Source organism: Haliaeetus leucocephalus, unplaced genomic scaffold (assembly GCF_000737465.1).
Source record: "Haliaeetus leucocephalus isolate CR32 unplaced genomic scaffold, Haliaeetus_leucocephalus-4.0 Scaffold177, whole genome shotgun sequence".
NCBI lineage: Eukaryota > Metazoa > Chordata > Aves > Accipitriformes > Accipitridae > Haliaeetus > Haliaeetus leucocephalus.
The window spans coordinates 152553-163882 of record NW_010972613.1 but is presented as its reverse complement, the minus strand read 5'-3'; the positions used below and the strand labels follow the sequence as shown (position 1 = coordinate 163882).

The 11330-nt window shown below is 51.2% G+C and overlaps 1 protein-coding gene across 2 annotated transcripts in view; it reads left to right on the top strand.

Annotated features, from left to right (window-relative positions):
• DDB1 (damage-specific DNA binding protein 1, 127kDa) overlaps positions 1 to 11330 on the top strand; it is a 16789-nt gene that overhangs the window by 598 nt on the left and 4861 nt on the right. For both annotated transcript variants that reach the window (XM_010564256.1, XM_010564255.1), the window contains exons 2-18: positions 560 to 708; positions 824 to 940; positions 2197 to 2418; positions 5465 to 5579; positions 5691 to 5788; positions 7170 to 7328; positions 7730 to 7813; positions 7994 to 8110; positions 8477 to 8579; positions 8745 to 8820; positions 8901 to 9009; positions 9190 to 9368; positions 9470 to 9633; positions 9729 to 9836; positions 10201 to 10408; positions 10598 to 10693; positions 10945 to 11056. In XM_010564256.1, coding sequence (XP_010562558.1) covers positions 560 to 708; positions 824 to 940; positions 2197 to 2418; positions 5465 to 5579; positions 5691 to 5788; positions 7170 to 7328; positions 7730 to 7813; positions 7994 to 8110; positions 8477 to 8579; positions 8745 to 8820; positions 8901 to 9009; positions 9190 to 9368; positions 9470 to 9633; positions 9729 to 9836; positions 10201 to 10408; positions 10598 to 10693; positions 10945 to 11056 — 2216 coding nt within the window. The remainder of the gene's footprint in view (positions 1 to 559; positions 709 to 823; positions 941 to 2196; positions 2419 to 5464; positions 5580 to 5690; positions 5789 to 7169; positions 7329 to 7729; positions 7814 to 7993; positions 8111 to 8476; positions 8580 to 8744; positions 8821 to 8900; positions 9010 to 9189; positions 9369 to 9469; positions 9634 to 9728; positions 9837 to 10200; positions 10409 to 10597; positions 10694 to 10944; positions 11057 to 11330) is intronic.

Below are 11330 nucleotides of genomic sequence, written 5' to 3'. Positions count from 1 at the left end.
TGGGGTTGCACTGATGTTCCTGGGGGTGCTGGGGGGGGAGGTGGGGGTGCAGCAAGGCTTCTCGGGGGCATTTGGGTCAGGCTTGAGGTTTCTGAGAGCCCAGTGGAGTTTTGGTGTGTGCGGGGGAAGTGGGGTTCCTGGGGGGGTTACAGAGCAGCAGAAGGTTGGGGTGCTGCAGGGAGAGGTGGTGGTGATGTCTGTCGTTGTGTCTTGCCTTATTGCAAGGTGGTTTGGGGTGTTGCAGTGTACTCTGGAGATGGGGTATGGTGGAAAGGGCCCCCTGGGAATGAGGTTCCCTGGGGAAAGATGAAAAGTCACAATTCAGGGAAGGCAGTCGCTGAGGGGGCTGGGTGTTGTGGGAGGAAGGTGCTGGCATTTTGGGATGCCATGGCTGGCGGGGTGCCATGGAGAGGCTGGTGCTTGGCCTGAGGCTGTAGGAGTGCGGACCAGACTCCCCAGGATCAGCAGACTCCTGCAGGTTGTTCAGTGAGAGCACCCCGAGGTGCCGCCTTGTTGCTTCTTTGTAGCTTAACAGCAATTTCTTCTCTCCATTTTCCAGGGCACTTCACCTCAGCGGAGGATTTGAACCTGCTGATCGCCAAGAATACACGACTGGAGATCTATGTGGTGACAGCGGAGGGGCTGCGGCCCGTCAAGGAGGTGGGGATGTACGGCAAGACCGCCGTCATGGAGCTCTTCCGCCCCAAGGTGGGTGCGCTGCGGGGAGGGGGCTGCTCGCCAGCTGGGGAGAGCAGGCGCGGGCACACTGGGGCTGCTGGCTCTGACACCCTCCTGAAGGCATGCTGCCACTCTGCTTTGGCAGGGGGAGAGCAAGGATTTGTTGTTCATCCTGACAGCCAAGTATAATGCCTGCATCCTCGAGTACAAGCAGAACGGGGACAGCATTGATATTATAACCCGTGCCCATGGCAACGTGCAGGTGAGTGAAGCTGCAGCACCTGGAAGGGGAAAATTCCCTTCCTTAGGGTTGGTTTTACTTTTCTAGTGAAGGGTGTGCTTAAATGATGGGGTTTTGTGTTGTTATTTATGATTTTTTTCTGCATACCACCAACTCCAGTATGGTTCCTCTGCTGCCACTGGTATTTCCAGAGTTTTTTGCCTGCAGTAGGTCAGTCTTGGGCTCAGGGACTGAGGACACGGCTACAGCTGTGTTCTCGGGGTCATATGCAGAATAATAAGGTTAATTTGAGGTAGTTCTACTGTAAAAAGAATTAGCGCTCAAAACTTGATGTAAGGTAAAATATTCCCTGGGAAATGACTCCTCCAGTATTTCATGGCCGGTGTCTACACGCTGCATACCAGAACCATGACTGCTGAAGTTACTCTTACCATCATGGCCGTACAGCATTGTTAATAATTGTAGATGTTCTCCATTGTTCTGTTTTATGTGGATTAAAATCACCCCTTCTGAGCAGGTCAGAAATCCATGTGTCTCTTTGGCTTTTTGTTAGTCATTAGCCAAATGATTTTCATCAGCTCTCAAGCCAAAATATCTTCCGTCTGTTGCCAGGCACTGAGCTTCCACTGGTGGAGCTGACCAGGGGTTACAGGCAGGAGATGTAGGTGGGCATGTCCTGTCAGTAACATGTTCGTGTGTCTGGCAAAAAATGCTTAATCTTCCCGTGCCACAGTTCTGCCTGTGCCATGGTTCCGCCTCGTGACATATGGAGATGCTGATATCAGCCCCCACCGAGTAACACTGGGGGGTCTGTAGAGGCTGATAACAGCACTGGATTTCTGGAGGGTGAATTTTGGTCATGGATATCAAAGCATTTTGCAGCAGCAGAGAACATTGTTCTCTGTCAGTGATAGAAACTGGAGGTGCAGGACAGCAACGTGGCTTCTCTGAGGTCATTCAGTAGCAAGCTGGGATTAGAAAACCAGTTGCAAGGTCCGCTCCTGGAGCGCCTGGTTCCCGGGAGAGAGAAAGTGTGTGCTGTGGGAGCTCTGCCAGGCTCTTTGGTGGAAAGGGCCAGCTGCTTTAGGCAGGAGATGCCCGAATCACCTTTGGCTTGCCAGATGGTATTTTAAAGCCTGCTGGGAGGTGTGCAGGGAGCCCTTCCTCAGCCAAAGGGTGGTAACTCTTGTGTCTACTATTCTCGAGTCCCACACAGGAATCTTTTTCTAATGCTAATTGCCCTTCCTCTTTCCCGTCTCCATGGATCTCTCGCTCAGGATCGCATTGGCCGTCCCTCAGAGACCGGCATAATTGGCATCATTGACCCAGAGTGCCGGATGATCGGCCTGCGGCTCTATGATGGCCTCTTCAAGGTCATTCCCCTGGACCGGGAGAACAAGGAGTTAAAGGCTTTTAACATTCGCCTGGAAGAGCTCCAAGTCATCGATGTGAAGTTTCTCTATGGCTGTCAGGCTCCAACCATCTGCTTCGTCTACCAGGTACCTTGTTCTCGATTGGTGACTCAGGCGGAGGGTGCTGGAGATTGCTGGTGCACTAGCCAGGGTCTCTAAAAGTCTTCCAAAGGACTTGGAGCAGCAGCAGTGTCCTAGAGCCAATGGAAAGCGGTGCTTTGGGCAGAGCAAGAGATGGTTCTGGCTCCCACAGGCTCATTGTGTAGCCGAGGAAAGTCCTTGTTCCACTGTGCTGCTTTTTTCCATTTCTGGGAGAGGGGAAGCCATGCTTTCCCACAGGAGAGCTGGGCAGCTGATGCTTCGGATGGACCATTTCCTTGTTGAACACTTGGGAGGCGGGCATGGGTCTTTCCAGCAAGTGCTGAACAGTGGATTAGAGCCAGAGTCAGTTGTTTCCTGTAGGCACTGCTGTGAGACTTGAGCCTTCCCCTTAAAAAAAAGGCAACGTGTCTTGTTTGGTATTTGGGAGGCCACTCCAGGAGTGTAAAGAGGGACCATAACCTCTCCTATTGCCTGGGTCCTCACAGAGGCAGTGGTTGTAGGCCCTTCTTTAAATGCTTATTTTGAACCAGAGAGCCTTTGCTGTGCTGACTGAGCAAGGGATTATCTTTGATTTGTCAAAGTTGGGGCTAGACTGGGCCGAGCTGAAAGTTCCTGGGACGGCAGCAGAGGATCTGATGTGAATTTAGTTCAGCTTCAGCATAGTTCATAGTGGCAAACTCATACCATGAGAGCTGCTAACCATGTGGCAGCAGTGACTTGGTTATTCCCTGTCTGTTTTCAGAAGTCACTATTACTATTTTCAAGAGGGCTGGGTGCTGTTGAACCCCCTGACAGTTACCAAATAAAGACACAGCAGGTCACCACGTAACTAGGGGTTGGGAGGGCAGCCCAAATTGCCCCGTGTCAGGACAGTGCTCTTCCCCTGCCATGTGGGTTGCTGGTGCTTTCCCTTGTCACCTGAACAAACATCAGTGTGCTCTCTTCAGCCTTGCTGGGAGGTGTCCCCAGCTGTCACATATCCTGTCCACCTTGCAGACACTTGAGTGACAATTTAACGTTGTGCACAAAAAGGAATAAAACAGGGAGGTGTTTGATTAGGAAGCTCTACCTCAAAAAGCAAAGGATTTTTGGCTATTGCTAATGCGTAGGAACAAGCTCTGTTTTCCTACAGAAAGCACTGCTAATCTTCTCTTATTCTGGGGAGAAGGGAGTCATGGTCCCTTGTACGACAGCGTGGAGCCTGACCTGGAGGGCTGTGTCGGGCACACTTTCACAACACGTGGTCATCTTGTTTCTGTGTGACTGGGAAGTGTATGTGGGGACCGTATTTTTATCCCATGCAGCCGCACTGACTTTGAAACCTGGTGTCAGAAGGGAAGCTCGTAGGCAGTCTTTGCTCTAGAAATATGTGCTAAGGGTGGCTGGCTTATTGCATATTTCCGGTAAATCTGTTAATGGTTCATTCATTATAAACATGTGTTATATGAATAAAGAGGAAGTTAATAGCTTGCTCTACGTCTAGCACTCAATATGAATTTTATCGTTGTAGCAGGAGCAAGATGTAAGTTCTGTCTGACTCATTAGGCCTTACATAAAACTCTGGCTTTGTTTTGGTCCCTGGGTGTCTGACTTGTGTGTATGTGGAGAGGGGAACGTTTCCAAGCTGCTGCTTTGATTCCTTCTCAATTTATTAATCATTATCACAGGTTTTGGACTGAATAGAATAGCAGCGTCTGAGACAATTTTTGTGTAGTTCTGAAACCAGAGAAAGATACCACAAAAAGGGGAAGTTCATAAAAATAAAAAAAGGCTTGAGAGCTGCTGTGGTGTGGAGTAAAAAGGTCCAGAAATGTCAAAAGTTTCATTAGTGACTCCTCTGCCATTTTAACAGCCCCACTTCAACTTTCTCCTCCCCACAGAGCTATTTCTCCTGCCTTCCCCTTCCCTGTCAGCCAGTACTGCTCTTAGCTTCCCTCAGTGCTGCACTGCTGGCTCTTTCCAGGACCTCCGGCTCCAGAGCACCGTCAGTGAGGGTGTTTGCCAAGTGGCAGAGGGTGTGAGGGGTGAGCCAGGAGGTGCCCAGCTTTCCTGCGCGTGTTTATTTACAGAGCTGACAGCCACAGGGAGGAAAAAAACGCTTTTACTCAGATCTGGAAAGTGGTGAGGCAAGATGAACAGCTCTTTTTAAGCAGTTCTGTGAACAACGATACTAAGGAAACCTGGCTCCCTGTGATTTAGAGCCTTGTCTTAGGTTTTGAGACATTAAATTGGTCAGTGGGTTGTGTTCAAAGCCCTCTCTGTGCTTTGGGTGCTCACACATCTTTTCTGTATGTGGGTTCCCAAGCGCTTGTTAGCGTAGGCCACCTTTCCCATAGTAGGGTGCTGATTTGGGGGCCTCTTCTCCACCCACCACGTATTTTGGTGAAGCCCGCATGGACTCGCTACCTCGGAGACCTCTGTGCCTGTCTGGTTTGGTTGAAATTGCCCACTGGGCTAGGAATTACTGGAATGGCAGAGTTGTCAGGGGATTATTCAGCAAGCAGATTATGTTTCCTCAGGAAACCAGGCTGAAAGGTCTGAGGAGCATCGAGATGGGAGCTCAGCTGCTCTGGCACCTGCGCCATTACAGCAGAGCTGAATTCCCAAATGCCTCTCTGGAGCTGGAGGAGGCGGTGATATTGTGTAGTGCCACTCGTGCCCAGATTTGTATAGTGCTGTGCGTCAGATGAATACAAGTCCCAGAAAATCACTTGTATAAAACCACAAAATAGTTTTCAGTCTCTTTTGGCACAGGGGTTTATTCAAAGGTTGTTCTATGTATGGATAAAGTTAGGGAGAACATTAGTGTGTGTGTGTGTATGTTCAGACACATGTGCGGTTTGAAGGAGACTGAAGAGGAGGTGGTCAGGCTGGGAAGCCTCAGCAGCTCGCTGGTGGTGCTGCTTTTGCAGGAGATGAGTGGAGTCTCCTTGCTTCGCAGGTTGCTAGTCAGCGCTGCCTCTGGAGTCTCTGTTGCTGTGCCCGGGAGGCTGTCATCAGTACACATGCTCACTTGTGACTTCTCTTTCAGGACCCTCAGGGTCGCCACGTCAAGACATACGAGGTGTCCCTGCGTGAGAAGGAGTTTAACAAAGGTCCTTGGAAACAGGAGAATGTAGAGGCTGAAGCCTCCATGGTCATCGCAGGTTGGTCCTTCTTTGTAAAAGAACTTCTTTCCCATTTCTTTCTCAAGGCTGAATGCCTCAGTCCTGCTGCACAGGTTCTATAAGAAGACATTTGTTTTCTCCCTTGCACAGTGCCAGAGCCTTTTGGAGGTGCGATCATCATTGGGCAGGAGTCTATCACCTATCACAATGGAGATAAATATCTAGCTATAGCTCCACCTATCATCAAGGTGAGTGACTACTGAGATCTAGAAATGTGTCCCATGTAATTCCTCTGTTCCCAGGTGTCTCTGAGAATGCTGAGAGGGTATTGGGCTACTTGTAGTCAGGAATTTAAACTGCCCTTGTCTCCAGGTGTAGTCTGAGAGCCACTTACTCCCAGAGGTTTGGCAAGTGTGGGTGTTCCATACGATGCCCAGTCTGTGGTTTTGGGGACTGAGGACATATGTGGTCCTTGTGCTGGTGGCAGTGTGTGCTTGCACTGCAGTGTGTGGCTCTGCTCTATGTGGAGTGCTCGGAAATGGTGCAGTAAAGCTGAAATCTTGTTTGGGCCCCAGAGAAAGGGATTAATTAGGAGGTAGTGCGTGGTTTGGGCATGGGTCCAGGCCAGAGCCTGGTTTCGTTTCAAGCAGCAAAAGATATGAATGAGCCCCTTGGAGACTTGAGTCCACCGGTATATGATTGGGGCACTTGTTCAAAGGAAAAAAGACTTACAGAGTTTGTGACAGAAGTTGAACTTGTGGGTTTTGTCAGAGGGATGGGCCAGTTCCCACATTTAAACGGTGCAGGAAGCACAAATGGCATGGCTGAGGTGCTGCTCGGGGCTGAAAGAGGGCTTGAGCTGTGATCAAAAGGTCCTTTTAAGCTGGAAATAATGACGGGCTAGAAAAGAGCTATAAATCTTGGGTAAAGAAATATTAATATTGTTGCCTGAATGCCTACAGGCTCTCAGACAGCTACTGGAGCTCTGTGGTAGAGCGTCTGTTATATTGGAGCAGGCGGAGCCTGTCGCATGTGCTCTGCTGATGTACAGATCTGGGCCTTGACCTGCAAGCAGAGTGCAGGCACATCTGTACTCAAGGCCAGTGGGGTGTTTGCATACAATAAAGTTCTGCAAGATGAGGATTTTTAAGCCAAAACCGAATATGTTGACAGGAGGCCAGGTAGCATCCACCACACAGAGCAAAATGTCTGCAGAGCTTGGGTCCGGAGATGCAGCAGGCTTGGAGATCTGCAGGTCCTAAATAGCATCCCTGCATCTGTGGAAGGCCCAGTGTTAGGAAAACAGGCTTTCCGATGGCATCTTTCTTGGGCTGTGAGCAAGCTAGTGACATGTTTAATTTAGGAACGTGAGGTGGTTCCTAGAGACCAAAAGTGAGACTGTTTGACTACAGGTTCTGGTTGTGTTTGCTGATACAGTTTACTGAAGGGTGAATCCAGCCCTGTCCCTCTGCGCAGGAGGAGTGGGACTGTGCTGTGGTTACAGCCAGCAGCTGCTGCGCTGTGGATGTCGTTGTTCCCTTCTGGCATGTACAGAGGTGGTCCTTGCTAGATGCCCATTTGGGGCTGTTTCAATGGGTTCCTAAAAATTCCCCCCTCCTTTGTGTGCAGCAAAGTACGATTGTGTGCCACAACCGTGTGGATCCCAACGGATCTCGTTACTTGCTGGGGGACATGGAAGGACGCCTTTTCATGCTGCTCCTGGAGAAGGAAGAACAGATGGACGGCACTGTCACCTTGAAGGACCTGCGTGTGGAACTGCTTGGTGAGGTAGGACTCAGCCACATCACGTGCGCTGTCCCTGGCACTTCTCACCACAGGGCTGGGAGGCTCCACAGGCTGGAAATGCTCTGCTGAGGGCTGAGTGGCAGGAATGGTGTCTCTTTTGGAGCCCGGGGCGGGGGCATGTTTCACAGTTGTCACACCTCTGAACTGTCGGTTGCTGGGAAATTCCCTGTCTGGGCACTTGAAAGTCTACACCATCTTCCCAGGTTTTTGCCTGGTGCTTGTGCGCTGTCCCTGGGAGAAGCTTGGACTCTCTGTGGGTTTTGTAAAGGGATTAAATTCCCCTGCTGTGCCCAGGGTCTTCCTGTTGGGCTGCAGCTCAGATGTGGTGTGGCAGGGTCCTTTTCATGCTAGTGGTGGTTCATCTATGCCTTCTCAATTCCCAGACATCCATTGCAGAGTGTTTGACCTACCTGGACAATGGAGTTGTGTTTGTCGGCTCTCGGCTTGGGGACTCACAGCTTGTGAAGGTATGTGGCAGCTGACTTCTGGCTTAGTTGTGTGTTCAGACAGGATTTTGTACAGGCTTATTTTCATCGTGGCCTCCAGAGGTGTATATGGATAAATTTTCCTTTCTTCTTGTCTGCCCTACACCCTTTCCACTTGCTTGGTCTTGCTTGTTGAAAGCCAGTGACTGTGTTTATTCGTAGCTCAACGTGGACAGCAATGAGCAGGGCTCCTATGTAGTGGCTATGGAGACCTTCACCAACCTCGGTCCCATCGTGGACATGTGTGTGGTAGACCTGGAAAGACAAGGCCAAGGCCAGGTAACGTTGATTCCGCTTTTCTCAGTGCTGGGGATGTCTGGGCTGGCCATGTGTATGTGTGGGTTGTCCATGGAAGGAAAAGACTACAAACCATTTATTGGAGGATCTCAAAAGTCTCATCCAGGTGCAGGGATGGTATTGAGGTCTTACACTGAAGAGTGGTATGAGCAGAGAGGCTAATTCTTGGATACCTCTGTTCATGAGGAACGGGTTGCCTTTGTGCAGTGGGGAAGGATCAGCTGCCAAAAAACTTCCTCTGAGAAGTGGAGAAGATGGGTACCCCATCCTCCCCTGAACCCATCACTAAAGGATGAGTGGGGAAGCTTCCCAGCAATGGTTGGTAAAGATCATCTGCTTTTCCTCCAGCTGGTCACATGCTCGGGTGCATTTAAAGAGGGTTCACTGCGGATCATCCGGAATGGCATTGGGATTCATGAGCACGCCAGCATTGACTTGCCGGGGATTAAAGGTGCGTGAGCTGTTCAATGCTGTCAAATACAACCTGCAGCCTGAGAGGGCCCAGTGAGGACACGTCGTATGCACAGACTGAGGTTGGGGTGTGGGGCAGGGGGCTTGGCACCCACCAGCTTTTGGAATATTAACTGTGAGCAAATGTGGCCCCTCTTTGTTGCAGGCTTGTGGCCCCTGAGGTCAGACTCTCATCGTGAAACGGACAATACATTGGTGCTGTCCTTTGTTGGCCAGACCAGGTAAGGTGGGGTTAATGCTGAGCTAGGCTTTCAGCCACATGTTGGAGCATGATATAACAGGAGTTCCCTTTCCTGTTCAGGGTTCTTATGTTAAATGGAGAGGAAGTAGAAGAGACGGAGCTCACAGGGTTTGTGGATGATCAGCAGACTTTCTTCTGCGGCAATGTAGCACATCAGCAATTGATCCAGGTAATGCCAGTTCTAGGGAAATGCAGATCTCTCTCGTGGTGACCCTACAGCCGTTATTGATTGTGGGGCTAACCTAGATCTGTGCTGCTTATCAGGGCCAGGATTTGCAGTACTTCTCTGCACTGATGTCAGAAGGGAGGTGTTGCTCTGGCTCTGAGCGGAGGTGTTCTCTCTCCCCAGATCACCTCTGCCTCTGTGAGACTGGTTAGTCAGGAGCCCAAAGCCCTGGTGAGCGAGTGGAAAGAGCCCAATGGGAAGAACATCAGCGTGGCTTCCTGTAACAGTAACCAGGTAGTGGTGGCTGTGGGACGAGCCCTGTACTACCTGGAGATCCGACCCCAGGAGCTGAGGCAGATCAGGTGGGTGCACATCTCTCATCCTGGCCTGAGGGCTCTCAGCCTCTGCTGTCTGTCTTTGGGCTCAAGACTGACACCTCTGTCTGCTTCCTCCTTCCTTCCAGCTGCACAGAAATGGAGCATGAAGTTGCCTGCCTGGACATCACCCCTTTGGGGGACACTAACGGCATGTCCCCACTCTGTGCAATCGGGCTCTGGACTGACATCTCTGCCCGCATCCTAAAGCTGCCTTCGTTTGAACTGCTGCACAAGGAGATGCTGGGAGGAGGTAGGGCTCTCCTGGGGCTGCTGGGTGGTGGCAGTGGTCACTGACCTGGCTGAGTCGTGAGTGACATCAGCCTTTTCTTCTCCTGCTCCCCGCAGAAATTATCCCTCGCTCCATCCTGATGACGACCTTCGAGAGCAGCCATTACCTTCTGTGTGCCCTCGGGGATGGAGCTCTCTTCTACTTTGGGCTCAGCCTTGAGACAGGTGACTACAGGGCCTAGCATTGTAGGCTTCTGGAGAGGGTGGCTGGACTTGTGCCCTCCTACCTGCTTGACATGCTTTCTTTCATCCTTCTGGAGAGATCTCTCTTTTTCTTGCTTTCTGACTGTGATGGGGTCATGCTCAGGTGGGACTGGCTGTGGGGACTGGGAGTTGGTGAATTTCTCCAGCAGACTTTGGAGAAAGGAGATCGATGCTTACTTACATCCATTCCTTTGCTGCCCTGTGCTGACAGCAGGATGCATTTACTTATTTCTTCCCAAGGTGTTGCAGCTGCGTTGCACTCTGCCGTCCTGCCCTTGCGAGCTCCATTGCGGCAGCTCCCAACGCAGGTGCTCCTTTTCTGCAGGCTTGCTGAGTGATCGGAAGAAGGTGACCCTTGGGACCCAGCCCACCGTCCTGAGGACTTTCCGCTCTCTGTCCACCACCAATGTGTTTGCCTGCTCTGACCGCCCCACCGTCATCTACAGCAGTAACCACAAGCTGGTATTCTCCAATGTCAACCTGAAGGAGGTGAACTACATGTGTCCCCTCAACTCGGATGGGTATCCCGACAGGTGAGCCTGCACCTTACCTTTTGTGATGCAGGATGGGGGAGGTTTGGACTCAGCAATGGGATCCTGGGATCAGCAAACGGGATCCTGGGATGGGCATTTTTGAGGGGTGTGGAGGAGAGGGAGATTCTTGCTCTGCCACCCACCTTACAAGCACCATTGCTCACGTGTTGGGTTTTTTTCCCCATGCAGCCTGGCGTTGGCCAATAACAGCACTCTGACAATCGGTACCATTGACGAGATTCAGAAGCTACACATCCGCACGGTTCCCCTCTATGAATCGCCCAGGTGAGCTGAGCAGTGGGAGGGAGCCTGGCTTGAGGGCCCATGCTCTGCTGCATGGGACAAGGTTGGGGGGAAGACTTCACAGTCAGCATTCCTGTTGTGGGCTCAGTTAGCACGCAGACTGAATTGGTGGCTTGTGCTGAGAGCAGTCTGGGCCAGCAAACAGCTTTGTCTCTTGTCTCCAGAGCCTCTGTGCTTTCCTTGGGGTGGCCTGTCCTGGCTCTCCTGTTCACGCAGCTCTGTTTGTCCCGCAGGAAGATCTGCTACCAAGAAGTGTCACAGTGTTTCGGCGTGCTCTCCAGTCGTATCGAGGTGCAGGATGCCAGTGGGGGCACCACTGCTCTCAGACCCAGTGCCAGCACCCAGGTGAGAGGTAGCTGCTGGGTAGTCCCTGAGCTCTGGGCCATGGGTATCATAGTTCCTCAGGCCAAACCGTGATGCAGATTTTCCTTGACTATCTTCTCTTCCAAAGCTCTGAGTGCAAGCTCTCCCTTTGGCAGCCTGGGAGGAAATGGGGTGGTAAGATCTCTCTGTGGTGGTGATAAGGGCTCTCGGTGCTGCTCTCTGGCAGCCTCGGCATGCTCACTGTTCTGTCTGATCACCTTTTTTTTTTTTTTTTTTTTTTTTTTTTGGGGGGTTC